This window comes from Prunus mume, linkage group LG6 (assembly GCF_029339155.1).
Source record: "Prunus mume cultivar Tortuosa linkage group LG6, ASM2933915v1, whole genome shotgun sequence".
In the NCBI taxonomy this organism is placed as follows: Eukaryota; Viridiplantae; Streptophyta; class Magnoliopsida; order Rosales; family Rosaceae; genus Prunus; species Prunus mume.
Genome location: NC_142703.1, coordinates 16926400 through 16943861, shown reverse-complemented (window position 1 = coordinate 16943861; position 17462 = coordinate 16926400). Strand labels below are relative to the sequence as shown.

The 17462-nt window shown below is 35.5% G+C and overlaps 1 protein-coding gene across 4 annotated transcripts; it reads left to right on the top strand.

Moving 5' to 3' along the window:
* The first annotated feature begins 7492 nt into the window (after positions 1 to 7492).
* On the top strand, positions 7493 to 12837 carry LOC103335509 (ternary complex factor MIP1 leucine-zipper protein). Of its 4 annotated transcripts, none has more exons than XM_089055421.1 (12): positions 7493 to 7770; positions 7920 to 8042; positions 8450 to 8522; positions 8725 to 8814; positions 8930 to 9046; positions 9382 to 9768; positions 9911 to 10311; positions 10816 to 10915; positions 11035 to 11094; positions 11174 to 11260; positions 11426 to 11554; positions 12057 to 12837. In XM_089055421.1, the coding sequence occupies exons 2-12, from the start codon at positions 7960 to 7962 to the stop codon at positions 12357 to 12359; spliced, it is 1830 nt and encodes a 609-aa protein (XP_088911547.1). In that variant the 5' UTR covers positions 7493 to 7770; positions 7920 to 7959; the 3' UTR covers positions 12360 to 12837. The 4 variants fall into 4 exon arrangements, with proteins under 4 accessions (XP_088911547.1, XP_088911546.1, XP_088911545.1 ...); XM_089055420.1 differs by having other exon boundaries at positions 7868 to 8042; XM_089055419.1 differs by having other exon boundaries at positions 7495 to 8042.
* Positions 12838 to 17462: the final 4625 nt, after the last annotated feature.

Sequence of the window (17462 nt, the reverse complement as noted above, 5' to 3'; positions counted from 1 at the left end):
CTACTTAAAGAAGGCAATTTGGCTGGACAGCTCGTTGACGTTTTGAACATTAATTTATTTTAATAAGAAAAATTTATGGGCAACTAATTCTTATTCAACCATAACAATCTTTTAAATATAAGCTACTAATTGTAATTGTGTTTATTTGTACTTGTCTGATGTCTGCATTTCAAGACTTTTTGCACAGCTTTAACTTTAAGCTTATAACAAATGTTCTGTCTTTGTATCAAGACTTGTATACTTGAATTTATTTTATTGTTCATAAAGAAGGCTTGATAATGAACTATTGATCACGCGAGGACGAGAGTCAAATTCTTACCGTGAGTTATAACTTCTATGAAGTTATGGAGACTTTGGATGTCCTAGTGAACTTTTGGTTGTAATCTAATTTTCCCAAAACCTATAAGGTCGGATGCAATGTCTAGGCACCAGTATGTCCGGTCAAAGCAGTTGGTTGATCTTTTCAAATTGAGTTAACACGTGCATTCAACTCACATGGTATATCCCACCAAATTTTGTCTCCAATCCTTTTCATATTATAGTTTCTAACTTTTTTCTTTCTTTCTTTTTGGTTTTAGCGAGTACTTTTCACAGTTGTCATGCAGAAGATTTTCTGTTCCCTAAAGTCAAATTGAATTAATCTTAGGAGGTGAAATGGTTAAGAATATTTATCTTTGTACTCATATATTTGATTTATCAGTATTTTGATATAATTGGAAAAAGTGGAGGTTCTACTTCAAAATTAATTGACAATAAGAGGAGTCAACCAACTCTTTTAAGCTCACACTAGGCCACCCTTAACTTTTAAATATGTGACAATACTTTCAACAACGCTTGTGGCAAAAAATAAAGAGGTGTTGTTTTATTTTCTGATTTATATTTCCATGTCCATGTATATGTACTATCTACTATGTATAGAAGATTATTGTGTGAATTTTTCAGAATTTTCCATGAAACCAATTGTTCCAAAATTTTCAGTCAAAACAGCCTACGTTGTAACCCCCGTCAGAATTGCGCTGCTGTGGAAGATTGAAGATTTGGAGACTTTTCCAATTTTTCCAAGTGAATTGAAGATTTGGAGACTTTTCCAATTTTTCCAAGTGACGTATGATATATCCCTAGAAACTTAAGAGATAGAGCTACAATTCCCATTGTTCTTGAGGTTCTATCTTTTGTCATGACTTAAAGGCATGAGGAAACCCTAATATGATGATATAGTTTTCTTATTTTGTCTATCTTTTGATTGATACATTATTGCTTCTTGTGGTTAAGAATTGTATTCGTCTAGGGTAAATACCATATTTCTATAGTTTACATGGCTATCAAAGGTTTTCTCAAAACTTAAAGAGTTTTTATGTGTTCATATTTGTACTAAATACCATAGAAAAATTGCATAAGTATACGAGTTAGTCTAATTACAACAGGTAGTTCATGCAAAAGGCAAACTAATCAACAACATCAATTGGTTAAATAACGGATAGTTAAATAAGAGCCTAGATTGGATTAATTATTAGAGGTGGATTCGGTATCCTACTACTTTTACAAATTGATTTTCAACCCCTTTAATTTTCGTGTGCTTTGTTTGTTTTGGTTCTTGAGTTTTTGTTTATTTTATAGTTTAATTAAATCAATCAATCATTTGTTTAATTAAGTTTAGTGCAAGTTAATTAATTAAGATTCAATTTTCTATATGCTTCTTCTGTAACCCGAATGACACTCAGTTCCAGAGAGAGAGAGAGAGATAATGAAGCCAAGCGAGCACCATGAATGCAATGCACCAGAACAATGGGAACGATTTGGTGTCCCTAAGGGCAAAGAAAAGTAATTTTAATCCCTGTGGAAAACTTTCTGCTCCTCTCTAAAAGTACCTCCACCCCAAAAGGCAAGGACAAGGCAAAGGCAAGGTAAGGTTTGATACTATTCACGTAAATAGTGTTAGCTTTACCTTTTTTGGTTCCACCCCAAGAGCAAGTGTAAGGGCAAACACTATTCACTTTACTTTATTTTTATTTTTTTTTATACTTCACTATTAATTTTGATAGCTTTTCAGATAATATTTTCGATTGCCACGTGTCACTATTTATTATAAAATTCTCACATAAAATTTCAGATAACATTTTCGGATAAAATTTTCGGATAAGATTTTTTGTTGTCATGTGTCCATATTTATTAAATTAAAATTTTCAAATGGAATTTTGCAGTAGAAAATTTGGATATGGAAAGTGAAAAATATTGGAAGGAGATGAATTTGTATGAAGATTTGGTGTGGAAAGTGAATAATATTGGTAGGTATTTATAGAAAAAAAATTTCAGATTTTATATTAAATTTTATTTTTTCAATTTTTTTAAAACACTGACGTCAATATGACGTCACGCTGACGCCAGCAGCCTAAAGTCAACAACCCAATCCATTTTTGCCTGTGGGCTTACCCGGGCTGGTGGGGTCAATGGATTGCCCAAGCTGGCCTTTCTGCACTGGAGAAGGAATAGGGGCCTAGGGGGGCCTGTTGCCATGGCAACGGCCTAGCGCTGCACATGCTCTACGGCCTATGGCGTAAAGCCTAAGCCTGATTTTGTTTACTCTTTGGTAGGGTGTCATATGAGAGGGACAAAAATATCATAAACGCAGCATCCTTTTACCTCAAAGAGTTGTTTTGAGGTAATTTTGTTTGATATGCTTCTCCTTCTTTACCTTTGCTTTAGTTAAGACTCTGACTCAATGCTAGTCCAACTAAATTATGGTCTAAGGGATGGTATTTGATATCAAACATCTGAGGGTCCAAGATCATGGAAATGATATTATAGTCTACAAAAGTTTTATTAAAACATTTCAAGACAAACTGAGGCATAAATGGGAAGGATCTGAAGTGTGAGTTTTCCTTAGAAATATTCGGAAGTATACACATGATAGACGATAAATTATGTGTTTCAATTATAAGGCAAATATGTTCGGCTTGAGTACTCATGATTGTTCTTAGCATCTCCAAGGGAGTATGCAAATGAAGTAGGCAAAATTGTACTATAACAACCTAAGTAGCATGTTGCCTACCCATTTGCTTCATGAAAAAAGTTGGTCACTCCAAAGGAGTATGCAATACAAGTCTACAAACTATTATTATATTATTTATTTTTATCTTTTATATTTACTATTATATTTAATAGAAAGTAAGTGAGAGAGTGGAGATGATATTTTATTTGTCATGTCAATTAATGAAATTGGTGACTGTTATTTAATTTATTTTAATTTTTTATAGCATGCAAAAATAAAAATAAAAATTTATTTGCCGAAGTTAGGAAATGGAGGGAGATTTCTTATACACACGTTTGAACTTGAGACTACTGATCTGCAAATTAAGGTAATTTTCCATTGAACTAGACATTGACTTACAATTCATAAGTTTACAGAAATATCCTTGCAACACAAGTAACGCATATAGCACAAGTACTGCTTTACAACCTTTTTGCTTATTCTCTTGTGAACCATATTTGAGGTGGATCGTTTACTTATTATTATTATTATTATTTTAATATGATGCGCTGTAAAGGTAAAGCTTTTGAAGTAGACTTGCGTTTATTTATAGAAAACCTGCTGCCTCATTTATATTACACATAAAGAAACTCATAATATGAAAATGGAATGAAGAAATTTGTATACAAGTTGTCATACACAATTAAGAAATTTGTAGATTATCAATGAAACGAAGTTTTTTGTATTAAGACTAATATGTATATTTCGGGCCAATGATTATTGTTATTACATTACTATAGTAAATAGTGTGTTTAGGATTCGTTTTGTACGTAGCCGCAACATTTTAAAATGGGATTAATTAAGTTAATTAATACATTATATGTAAATAACAGGCATGATAAGAAGGAAAGAAGAGCCTAAACCAGAAGTGGATGATGCCTTTACTCCTTTCATTGGCTTGAGTAACTTGCCTTGGTCCCTTGGGAACCTAACCTCGCATGTGTCTCTTTGTGTGTGTTAGAGATGACACCAAGTTTTGCATAGGTCTCAACTCTCAACATGTATCTTGTTTTTAATTTTATATCTAAGTTGAGAGTATATATTTGATTGAAAAGATAATGTTATGACACTATTTTAATTTTTACTGCGTATGCTCATTTTTCATAGAAAGAAAATTTATATGGTTATTGACCGAAATGGTCCCTCAATTATTGCTCAAATTTCATTTTGCTCCACTAACTAAATTTTTCATTTCAATATTCCTCAAACTTTCCACTTAGTATTAAAACAATCATACCGTCAAAGTCTGTCAATTTATCTTGCCACATGTGCATTTAAGAAGCTATCAAATTTCTTCTCAAATGAGACAGTAATGAATGTAGCTGAGAAAGCAATAAGGATCCACATAATTGATTTTGATATCCATTATAGTTTTAAATGGCTTTGCCTCATACAAAATCTCTCTTCTAGGCCTGGGTACACCGAAGCTTCAGATTACTGGGATTGCTAGGATTACTAAGATTAATCTTCTACGACTAACTCGAAGAAGACGAAGAAAGAGGGGACAAAGAGGTGGGCTGCACAAACCCCACCCCCAACAACCAAATCCCATTCCCACCATAAAACTTTTTATTTTATTTTAAATGAGAGCAAAGGAATCATAGAGAATAGAAAGGTGGGGGGGTGATGGGGATGGGGAGATATCTGGGTGCAGTTTTTTTTTTTTTCCTTTAGTTTCTTTTAAATTTCTTTCTTTTTTAGATGGTTTTGCCTTAAAAATACAATTTTGCCTATTCATTTCACGGAATCATTGATAGACTTTGATAATATGACCGTTTTCATACTAAATGGAGAGTTGCAGGACTATTGAAATGAAAATTTTAATTCATACACCGAAATGAAACTCGAGCAATAATTGGGAGACCATTTCGGTCAAAAACCCAAACTTATAATACTCTAAACCAAAAAAACTAGTTTTTGTTGTTATGTTTTACACAGCAAAATTGTAAGGACAAAAGGTTTGCTTTCACCAGTATCATTGTTTTGTACAAAAATTTATTGGTAACAAACAAGCATCAATATGGTTTTTGCTTTTGAATGTAAAATAAATTATCTATCAAGTATTAAAAATTGAAGCAACTTTCTATAGTTTTCTGTTGTTTGACCTTCTAAATATTAAAGAAAGGCAACAAATATTTTATTCAAGTTCACGACTACATAAGACAAATGCATCTTGCAAAATTTTAGCTTTTAATTGCACTAATTTCAATATGACTTTGGTTTTTGTAGAATTTTTGTTTAGCTTCCAATTAAACAATGTGAAAAACGGACTCCTAAGCTTTAATTTTAAGAGAAATGTAAGCATGTCTGTCAGTTTCTTTGGTAATGGCTATTTGGTTTGCTCAAGATTGAAAATATTTGTTTTTTCTATTTAACAATTTGCTTCCTCATTGTTATATGAAATCCAAGCATCGTCGTGAGACTTCTAATTTGTTTGGATCTTAATACAATGATTAAAGTATAGTTTAATTTCTAGGTCTTCACATCTTAGAAACTTCTTGAATTAGATTACAAGGTTGGACTACATTTTAGGTCCTAGTTCTAGCATTAAAGTACCTACATGGCGCAGGTGAGTCTTATGAATAAAATTTTCAGGTTACATTGCATATGACAAATAGATGGGAGTTTTCATAGGAAGTATAGTAGGGTTTTTCGAAACTTTGATATAGTTAATAGGTTGTGATCTCTTTCTCGAAATGATTTGATATGTATTGAAATCTAACTACGTGTACGTGAACGACAAAACTCACGGCAAAAATACTACTACGATTCTCCACATTAAAAATGTTGACGTAAAGAGACTAAAATAAAATAATGTAAATTGATGGAGCACTTTTTGAACATGTAGAACTAGAGACACAATGACAATGTGCTCAATCCCCTAAACCCCCTTTTACCAAATTCTCAAATGAGATTAACGTCTCAAAGACCGCTTTCCCATACAAATTTTGTTATTATTATCTTTTTGGTTGGACGTCTTGGTTATAGCTCTAAGTTTCTCTAATAGCTAATAAACATATATCACCTCTTATTTTAATAAATTTGTTTGATAAGAGCCTTGAATTTAGATCCAAATGCAATATATTATTTCATTGGATTTCATTCCACCCCAACTTCAATTTAGGCTCAGGGCAATTATTAAAAGCCAAAACTTAGGCATTGTTAATTAATTTGTCATATTTTATTTTCTTCTCTATTTTTCCCCTAGCACCCTTCCCAAAAAAATGAAAAGAGAGGCATGAAGCTTTTAGCAGCATGCAAAGCCTTTGACTGGACAAATTGGTTGTACAGTAATTCCTCCAAGGAATTAGACAATGGAAAGCCCACGAAAATAACCAGTCATTTCATGTCAATCATACAAATTGTTTTAGCTTTGACCTTCACCTTTCAGCCCTTTTGAGGTTTCTTGCTTTTGGTTTTTGTTTTTCTAAGTGCTGCTGCCCCCTTTTAGCTCAAGCTTTTATGGACCAACCAACCATGTATACTTTGAGTCTCTCTGACCTCTTCAATTTGGCTGGACAGCTCACGTTTTGTATGGGGCACAGCTTTCACAAATGCTTATTTGTACCTGTCTGACGTCTGCATTTCAAGACTTTTTGCACAGCTTTAAGCTTATAACAAATGTTCATGTCATTGAATTGTATCAAGACTTGTATACTTGAATTTATTTTGTTGTGTGTAAAGAAGGCCTAAATTCTGGAGTATCGATCACGAGAACGAGAGTCAAACTGTTATCATGAACAAACGCAAGTGCCCAATAACTAACTGGAGTTATAATATATAAGTTCTATACATGGAGCATGGAGTTACAGGTTTTATGGAGACTTTGGATGGCCTAGTCAATTTTTGGTTGTAATCTAATCTTACCAAAACCTCAAGGTCACATGGTTGCAATTTCTAGGCACCAGTATGTCCAGTCAAAGAAATTGGTTAATCTTTTCAAGTACACGTGCCTCCAACTGACATAGAGCAGCAGTATCCCACCAAATTTTGGCTCTAGTCGTTTTCATGTAGTTTCTAACTCTCTTTCAGTTTAGCGAGAACTTTTCACAGTTGGCATAAGATTTTCTGTTCCTAGACAGTCAAATTGAACTACTCTTGTAAAGTCAAATGGTTAAAAATAGTTATTTTTGTAGTTGTATATTTGATTCATCGATATCTTGACGTCGTTGAAGAAGTTAAAGTTTCACCCAAAATTAATTGATAATAGGAAGTAGCCTAACTCTTTATAAGCGCATCCTAAATTTCTTAATACAATCGACATCGCTTGTGGCAAAAAAAAAACCAAACAAAAAAGGAGGAGCCGTTACTTTCTGATTTACATTTCTATGTATATACAGATTCTAGAGCAACTGTCAATTTCTTTATCCCTTTGTTCTTTTTCAAATGGTGAAGTTGTTGAACTTTTTGGAAATCAATATTATCTTAAATCAAAAGCCACAGATTTACTTCTTTTAATGCAATGCAAAAAGCTCACCATTGCCAAAGCTCTTGAAAGGTGACATAGCTTTCTAAGACAATAGACTAGCTAGTGACCCTTTAGAGCACTATCTTCTATAGTTGTATATATAATAGCACAGATACTTCACACTTATCCTTGCAGAACTATTTATAGTTCAAATTCATAGCAAAAAGCCAATAAATAAGATGTTCTGGGATATTAAATAAATATAGCTAGAGACATATCTTTGGTCATCCCTGAAACTAGTTTTTGGTTCAGCTTTCAAATAAGGCTAATTTCTGTGAGTGGTCTCAGTCTATAGCTCAGTGTGCTTTCAATTTCCTCAATCAAATTTGTTGTGCTAGTTTCTTTCATGCTGGATGTTTTTTTCTGTTCAGGCACTTGTCCATTTCTGAAGGGTGGTTCATTCTGCAATTAATGTTGTTTCAGTGAGTTTTGGAAGTGGACAAAGCCAAGTTTTGATCTTATTATGCATGAAATCAAGTGGCAGGGTAATAGTTTGATGCCATTCAAGCTCATGGAGGGAATTTCAAAGCACAAGCGTTCCAAAAGGTAGCTTTGTGATCTTCATTTTAAACCCTTATATATATATATATATATATATATATATATAAATTCCACATTCAATTTTCCATTTGCTTCTTCTGTAATCCTAATGATGCTTAGCTTGAACTACAAAAAGATTTTTGAGAATCAGAAAAAATAATTTAATGCATTTACTGGATCTACACAGGGCAGGTGAATTTAATTTCTGAAATCTTCTAATTTGATTTTTCAATGGCAGAAGATTCAATGAGTTATTAGATAATTTTATCAATTACCCATTTAACTAGTCTTAACAGCTGAACTGGGTTTGCCAGCCAGGAGTGAGGAACTGACCACCTTTGCAATACAGAAAACTCTATGAGGTATATGCTTCATTTCAGATTTTAACAAGTTTTGTTCTCCTTTACTGACAGTGAACCAGTAAACAGAAAATTTGAGAAAGATAAACTGAATAGCATCCTCGAAGCTCCTTACAGTCTTAAAATGGTAAGAGTTGTTCTGTGCATAATTGCTGTGATCTAGACAAGTTTTACTAGACTAGCCCAGTAGGTCAGAATGTCAGATATATAGGTCAATTTTAAGCTCTCTTATTTCTGGGAATCACATGCATTCCTGTTCATTGCTCTGGTCCAGTACAGTCCAACTGTTTGACCAATTTTATTTAAGTAGCCTTTGTTTTGTTTCGTAGAAGGAAATGGGAAGACTGAACTGCTATGTTGAAGCTATGATGAAGAGGCAATCTACAGATTCCGATGTTCAAAGTTCTTTAAATCAGGAGGTACAAATCTCAGCTTATCCAAGTAGTTATTGCTGGACTAGTTAATTAAGCTTATCCAAATCAGATGTTCTTCGAACCAATGCATCCGATGATTTACAATTTCTTCCTTTTGTAGATTCTACAGCTTCAAAAACAACTGGAGGACCAATTTTTGGTACGGCATGCTTTACAGAAGGCGTTAAGTTATCGTCCATTATCACCGGATTCTACAATTGAAACCTCTCTACCAAAGGTAGTCTGTTATGTGCTTTAGGTGCAATTTATCAGTTCAGATGTGTTTCCTCTGTTTTCACTCCTTTGTATGGGATTCCACTATCATATTAGTTCTATTTCTTTTATTTAAAGGATATGGAAATGTAAAGCTGAAAGGTACATTAAACTGACATCTAGGAAAATCTTCAAGAAATTAAGATAAAGAAACAATTTGAGTGCCATTTTTAAAATAATTGATCTCAGACTATTGGTTTGGAACTTTCAGTGTAGTTCAATGCTTCTTTTCTTCACGCATCATTAGCTTAATTGTTTTTCCATTTTCCAAGATCTTATATTCCTTTTCCTTGACTCCAGTCTACCAAGGAAGTCATTAAGGAAATAGCTGTGTTGGAACTAGAAGTTGTGTATTTGGAGCGCTATCTTCTTTCCCTGTATCGGAAAACCTTTGATCAACAAATATCATCTGAATTGAGTGTGGCTCCTGGACAAGATGTTACACCAGAAAATAGCAATACAGTCACCTACTCTGATGATCTTATGTCACCTCGGAATTCTATTGTCAAACCACTAAAGGAATGCAATGACATAGTAGAACAACAAAAACTGTTAGATTCAAGCATTCATCGTACCTGCTCATCACTGTCTCAGCGTTCAACTTGTTCAACTAGAACTTCTCCTCGAACAAAATCTCGAGCTAAAGCTGTAGATTCATACCACTCCTTACCTTTCTCGATGCTAGAGGTAACTGAATAAGAGAAAATCTACCAAACAGCAGTTATTTATTTCATTTTGTTTGTCTCTTAAGTGTTCCTCTTATTAATATTATAGTTGCTTTGGAAATTATGTGTTTCTCTAATGTGTGGTTTATATGTTGCCTCTGCAGCAAGCTCAGAGTGCAACTACAAATGTATATCCGACAGAACAGCTTGAAACCTATTTCTCTGATCAAGTTCCAGACACACCAAACTGCATTTCGGAGGAGATGATTAAGTGCATTGCAACCATATTTTGTGAACTTGCAGATCCACCTGTTATCAGTCATGATTACTCTAGCTCTCCTATCACATCATCATCAACGTATAACTTATCTTCTCACAGTCAAGGTGAAAAGTGGAGCTCAAAACGCACAAAAGTTCCATTTTCCAATTCACATTTCGATAAGCCTTTCCACATTGAAGGGCCAGATGAAATGAGTGGACCTTATTGCAGAATGCTAAAGGTACATTTGATCTGTAGGGACGCTGAGAAGTTAGGAGATGTTGAACATGCACTAAAGAAATTTAGGTATGTCAATTCTGAGATAAAGATGCCGAATCCTTAATTATTTTGCATCATGCTATTTGTCAATATGTTATAAATTTGCTTTCCTGTCTGCTGTATCTGGTGACTGAGAGATCAACATATCCAGAAAAAGAACTCGTAACCAATGCTGTCCTCAGTAACAGAATGACATTACAAAGTCCACTGCGGTTAGATGTCTATCTTTAGTTCATATATATTATCTAGGAGTGCCAGTAAAAGCTTTTGGGAGATGGAATTTCAACTTTGGTGCCTCTGTTGTGAGATTTGTGATGAAGTTGTACATGCCACATTAAATGGCAATTCATTTTTGTGCATGGTTTTGAATAATTGCTTTTAGTTTGACCTCCACCATGGATAACCTTTTGCTAAAGGTAATTGGAGAAGGGTTTCCGCTCGAACATGCATGAATTGTGATAGTGAAAATTACTTTAGGCCTCATAAATATGTTCTTCTAAATTTGTAAAACTTAAAACTTTCTTATTGTAGGTCACTTATCTTTCGATTGGAAGAAGTTGATCTCAGATCGATGAAGCATGAGGAGAAGTTGGCTTTTTGGATTAATGTGCATAATGCACTCGTGATGCATGTATGATTCTACAGCCAAGAAAGAGTACAAAACCTGATGGCTTGATATTCTTATTTTTCTTTTGCGGTTTTTCTTTTAGTCTTTGAGCATTTCCAATTTATCTTATCTGTTGTCTTCAGGCATTTTTGGTCTATGGCATTCCACAGAATAATCTAAAAAGAGTTTCACTGCTACTCAAGGTAATCAGAATTGTTTTTTTTACAATTTTTGTAATAAGCATGGTGCACAATTTTCATTACAAGCTTCTGCATTCTTCAGGCTGCTTATAATGTTGGAGGTCACGCCATAAGCGTAGACATGATACAAAGATCCATTCTCGGATGCAGATTGCCTCGTCCTGGACAAGTAATCTCTCTTTCTGTAACAACTAGTTCATATTACGACCCATTTACCTTCTGGTACACACCATATAGAAAAGTTAATTTGTCAGTACATGTTTTCTACTAATTTATGATTTTGAAGAATCTACTCATTAATACTTACTGAGCAATGAGCTTTATTTCCCTACAGTGGCTGCGGCTGTTGTTTTCCATGAAAACAAAATTCAAGGTTGGAGATGCACGGAAAGCATATGCAATTGAGCATCCTGAACCTCTTTTGCATTTTGCACTCTGTTCAGGAAGTCATTCTGATCCTGCGGTACACACCTATGCCCTTATCGTATCTGTTGTTTGTACATGATGTCCCTTTACTAAAGCATAAGCTTCTGCTAGATACAAAACAATGTTATAGAGGGTTAACCAGAGTATATAATTGTTTTTTCTGGCAAAATTTCACTCACGAATCAAAATCCGACAAGCTGAAATGTACCAACATGACGAGAATATTAATTAAATGACAATTTTGACTTAATTTGTAAATGCAACCTTCTTTGAAGATCATGATTTGCAAATCATGCTCACTAATAGCCTGGAGCTCTGGCCATAAGTCTGACTCACTGAAGCTTCTCTAAATAATTTTATACTGCATAAGATTAGGTTTGCAGCCATGATACAAATTTCCATGTGACTAAATGAATTTCAGAATCATATCAAAGTTTTGCTATTAGTTTGAGTAACATGTTCTTTGAACTAGTAGAACATGTCAGTTATAGGTTTTAAGTAGTTCTCCAGGATCTAACTCATTTACTGTTACTGTTCAGGTTCGCATATACACATCCAAGAGAGTGTTTGAGGAGCTGGAAACTGCAAAACACGAATACATCCAATCGACCTTCCTTGTGCACAAGGAACAGAAAATCCTTCTTCCAAAGATTGTGGAGTCATTTGCGAAGGATACAGGATTGTGCTCAGCTGATTTGATGGAGATGATTGAGCATTTTATGCCTGATTTTCAAAGAAAAAGCAATCAACCGTTTCAACACAAAAGAACCTGGAAAGGAATTGAGTGGATTCCTCACAACTTTACTTTCCGTTATCTGCTATCCAAAGAAGTAGCTTGGTGATCTCTTTACACTGATAAAGCATATGAGTTGACTTTATGGCTAGTTTGTTCCTTTGATGTGTTTCGCCATGGACAACATGAAGAGTTCTGAACGAAAATGAATCACGACTATGCATCCTCAAGAAATGCGCTCTTTCTGAGCAGAATGATGATCAAATGCGCTCAAGGTTGAGCTTGAGTTATTCAAAAGAATGCCGGACATGAAAGGGCTTTAATCGAGAAGAACATTAGGTGTGCTCTGGTTTCATAACTAGGAAGTCTTGTGCTCTTGTGAGCTTGAGCTTGTTTGATCACCAATCTTGTTTGAGTGTCGTGGCGGTGGTCTGCTGTCATTAGGTGTTGTACTATCCAGCATATTACAGTAGGCTTGTATGTAAAAAGAAAAAGAAAAGAAGCATGAGACAGGTTTGCATGCAGCTGGCTGTTAGTGTGATGTGTGTGATCTTTATTCATCTGCATTTTCTAATGTTTAAGTATCTTAATTGCATTCAGAGAGGCAGCCACGAGTGTGCCCTTGGGATATTTGCTTCCTTGGTTTTGGATATGCATTAGTAACCATGCACAGAAAATGTCACAAATAAAAGTGATATACTTGGACATCTTGGAAGATGGCTAGAAGTTAAAGGAGGACACATAACTCCCATGGTTTCAATTCCCAAGTGAGAAGCATCAAACTTGTGAAGTATATTAAGTCCTTGGAGATCATTGATAAATACATAATATGACCCTGTGTGGTACTACTTTTTTTAAATACTTTTTTATACAAGTGATGGAAATTGGGGAATCAAACTTAAGACCTCGGTGTAAACTTAATATTGGGTAAAACTATAGGACCCAATACATGATCCAAGATCTTGAACGTCATGATTTTCACAATAGCATTAGGCGAAAATTCAATTAGACTTAAATTACATACATACCTTGATAATTAGTCTTCCACAATATCAAGATATTTGTCTTGAGCGAACCCTAGGCCAGCCATCAGTGTAGAGGAAATAGGTTTCTCTCTCTAGCTTTTTGCATGTTAGAAAACCCTAATACGTGTTTTCAAGATGGGTATGTGCAGTTGTTCTTGTGACAAATTTCCTCATTAGATATATTTTCAGTCTAAGATTCCTTTCTTCCACTTCTCTTTCTCCAATAACAAATCGGATGAAATGACCGCACCTGACTAGAGTGTGGCTCAAACCCTCCGATGCCTAAAGGTTAGGCCATTTGGGGTATTTACAGGAATGCTGACCAAAGGAACACTTGGCCGGGCTGTTTGTTGATTGGTGGTCTTGGAGTCCAATGTTTGTGACCGGGAGAGAGAAAGTATTCAGTGGTCCAGGCTTTTTTGTGAGAACATAATTTCTAGTTAGAGTTGTTAGAGGAATGTTAGTTTGAGCGTACTTGTCTCTAAGTCTTTATGCGTAGATAAGGCTTATTTATGTATGCTCCTTATGCTTTCAAACTTGTCTCAGAGATTACCACAGGGTTTCAAAGGAATAATTCCATAGATGGAAAGGAATTATTCCTCCCCTAATCCTTAACATTGGAATTGAGGATTTGATTAATTTTAGGGATTCTGAGGTGGGGTTTAATTTTGGGTAAATCAAATCACTATGGTAGGTATCAGATACAAATACCTAATTTACATTAGGTCAACTCCCTCATTCTAGATTGGATGGGGAAAGGAATTGGAAAATAAAAATCTCCATCACATACAAGATACTACCCAGTAGGAAATCAAAATTCAATTAAAAACCCAACTTACAAATTAGGTAATTCTCAATTTAATTGGGTAACTCCCAATTAAACTTCTTGTTGCTTTGTGTAACTCCCAATTAGGTTGAGTAATTCATCCAATTAGGTAACTCCATTAATCTGAGCCAACATGTCCTCACCACCCCCAACCTTTGATCTTCATCTTCAAGGATGGAAGAAATTATTTGCTCTCCCACCTTAGGGTACAGAGATTTAATTGGTTCCCACAAATGCCCCCCTTTTGCATGGCACGTGGTGGCATGTAGGATGTTGGGGGTATGAGATTGTTTGTTTGGTACATAAATACTGCATTGTAATCACGAATCAAGAAAATCAAACACAATTATGAGGCTTCTTCTCATTCTTGGTTTTCTTCTTCATTTGGGCTCTGATCATGGTATCAGGAGATTATAAGCTTTTGACTCTGCCAACTGGTCTTTGACTTGGGCTTGCTTCTTGAAGTGGAGAGTACTCCAAGGCCACGATTTGTTTGGTCGATTGCAAATTATTTGTGAAGAAGGGTTGATCCAAACTGATTCAATATTGATCATTCTTATTGCTTTTGTATGTCATCGGGAGAACTAGGAATATCTCTGAGTGAAGGCGATCATGTGTGGAGCACGGACATGTTGAAGTGCGGCTGATGGGTGGGATGTTGGCGACGGACGCGCTCCTCTCACTCTTGATGGTAACTCTTTGCATCCATATTGTTCATCTCGCTATAGTAGCTACATGGAATTCATCTTCTAGTGTTCAGCCCTCTTTTGTGCTTCTAGTCAAGGCTTATTGACTTCTGCATTCTTCTCATGGCTTTTCTTCTGGCCAAGGAAAGTTTAAAAATGACAGTCTGGTTTTCGTGGTGCTCCTTCAATTATGGTGGTTATAGTTCACAAGGTTGTGCTAGAATGTCAAATCTATAGTACAACGATCTCTGTTGTTGAGTGCCCGCAAAAAGGGCACTTTGGATTGTTATCACCACTCTAAGTATTCATCAAGCTTTTAACAATCTTCTTATTCTTGCAAGTGTGGATTGCTGACACATGCGCTTCTCATCATATGGTTGGCAATGCTGCGTAATGTTCTTGTGAGTGAACATGGAAGGAAGGGATCTTGGGTGCCAATACCAGATCTTTATCTCTGCCATCTCATGTTCCCAAACAAGCCAATCTATTATGTTCATCAATTTGAAAGATAACAATTGTTTTATCAACATTGAGCTGCATACAGGGCTCACCAAGAAAATGATTTGCCAATTGAGCGTAATCAGAAGTCCTCGATCAAATTCCTTTAGCTGCTTCTTCTGTCTTGAATCATGCCTCTTGTTTTTCTTCTTCAGTTCCACTTGGCCAGCAACTAAAGTCTTTCATCGTATTGGGGCCTCTGCTGTGTGAATGTCCGTATGCAAGGGCACAAGTTGCCTTCCTAGTGAGCATATTAAGTCGCCAGGATCCAAGCCTCGCTCGTAGCAGAAGATAGAGTTCAATTTGGCATGCAGTTTAATAGTTCTCAGTTTGTGACTCAGGCATAATTCACAGTTGTTTTGTCCTTCCACTCCTCTCAAAATGGTTTAGCTTAGAGAAAGAATCCACTGAACTGCCTAAAACCTGGTCATTCTGTATCATGTTGCTTGCTTAATAAATTTCACCCTCTTGAGGAATCAGTTTCCTTTTGAGAAGCAAGTTGTTTGAAAAGCTGCTTTGGTGCCAGATGTTTATCCATTTTAGACCCTTTAATGAACATAAACTTCTAGGACTAACCATGGGATATTCTCAGGGCTATAAAGGTGTGCTATAACACTACTACTCAAAAATTCCTTCTTTCCAGACATGTGGTTCATGATGAGAGCGTCTCTCCTTTTAAGCAAGCCTTCACGTTTAATCTAGCTCTGTCTGATCCATCTTCTTTCAAGCTCCACGAACAGTCATATACCTTCATCGACTTCTAATATAGATTCTAGTCTAACATCTTAACAATCCTCTATTGTACCTTCTCATGCTTCTGCATCTTTTGGTGGTGATCCAGTTTTAGTTGCTTGAGTGCAGACTCTACAGAGAATTTACAAGTTCTTAGTGCTCAACAGTTACAGGTTTTTTTGCCTCCTTTTGACTCTTCTTCACCATCTATGAGTCCTTATATGCACCCTATGCAGACAAGGTCTAAGAGTGGTATTGACAATACTAAGTCATTTGAGGATTATCACTGTTATCTTACTACTATTCCACCACTTTATGAAGCTGTTGAACCAGCTACTTATAAGGCTGCTTCTCAGTAATCTATTTGGATAAAGGCTATGAGAGAAGAAATTGAGGCTTTACACACACAATGCACATGAGATTTAGTTCCTCTGCTTGTGGATAAAAATGGTAGCCGATGGGTTTATAGAGTCAAGAAGAACTCAGATGGGTCTGTAGCAAGACATAAGGCTCACTTGGTTGCATAAGGTTTCAGTCAAGCTCCTGGTGTAGATTTTAGTGAGACTTTTAGTCCTGTTATAAGGCATACAACAGTTAGACTAATTTAGTATTGCAGCAATGAACAAGTGGTCTCTTAGACAACTTGATGTGAAGAATGCTTTTCTTCACAGTGACCTTGAAGAAGAAGTGTTTATGCGACAACCTCAAGGTTTGAAGACTCTGCATATCCAACCCATGTTTGTCGATTGAGAAAATCTCTCTATGGGCTAAAGCAAGCACCCAGGGCTTGGAATGCAAAATTCACAAGTCATCTTCCAGCTTTTATTGTTTCTCATTCTGATCCAAGTTTCTTTGTTAAGCATGTTGGTTCAGATAGTGTCATTCTTCTACTCTATATTGATGATATCATCTTGACTGGTTCTAAAGATAGTTTAGTACAAGAGATTATTGATAAATTAAGTGATGTGTTTGAAATGAAAGACATGGGGCGGTTAACCTACTTCTTAGGATTGCAAATTTCTTATAATGATAAAGATATCTTTGTCCGTCAAACAAAATATGCTAAAGATTTACTTGCAAAGGCTGGTATGGATACATGTTGACCTTGTACTACTCCATGTAAGCCAGATTGTTAGCTTTTGGCTTCTGAGGGTGATTCCTTATTTGATCCAACCATCTATAGAAGTATTGTTGGAGCACTGCAGTATTTTACATTCACTCGACTTGATCTTTGTTATGTTGTTAATACCGTATGTCAGAATACGACTCAGCCTTCAGATTTACATTTTCAGTTGGTTAAGCCCATCTTGAGATATATTCAAGGTACTTTGGATCATGGTTTGACTTTTACAAGTGGATCTTGGGATCTTCATGCTTACAGTGATGCAGATTGGGCCTCTGATGTGAATACTCGCAGGTCAACTACTGGTTTTGTGGTATTTCTT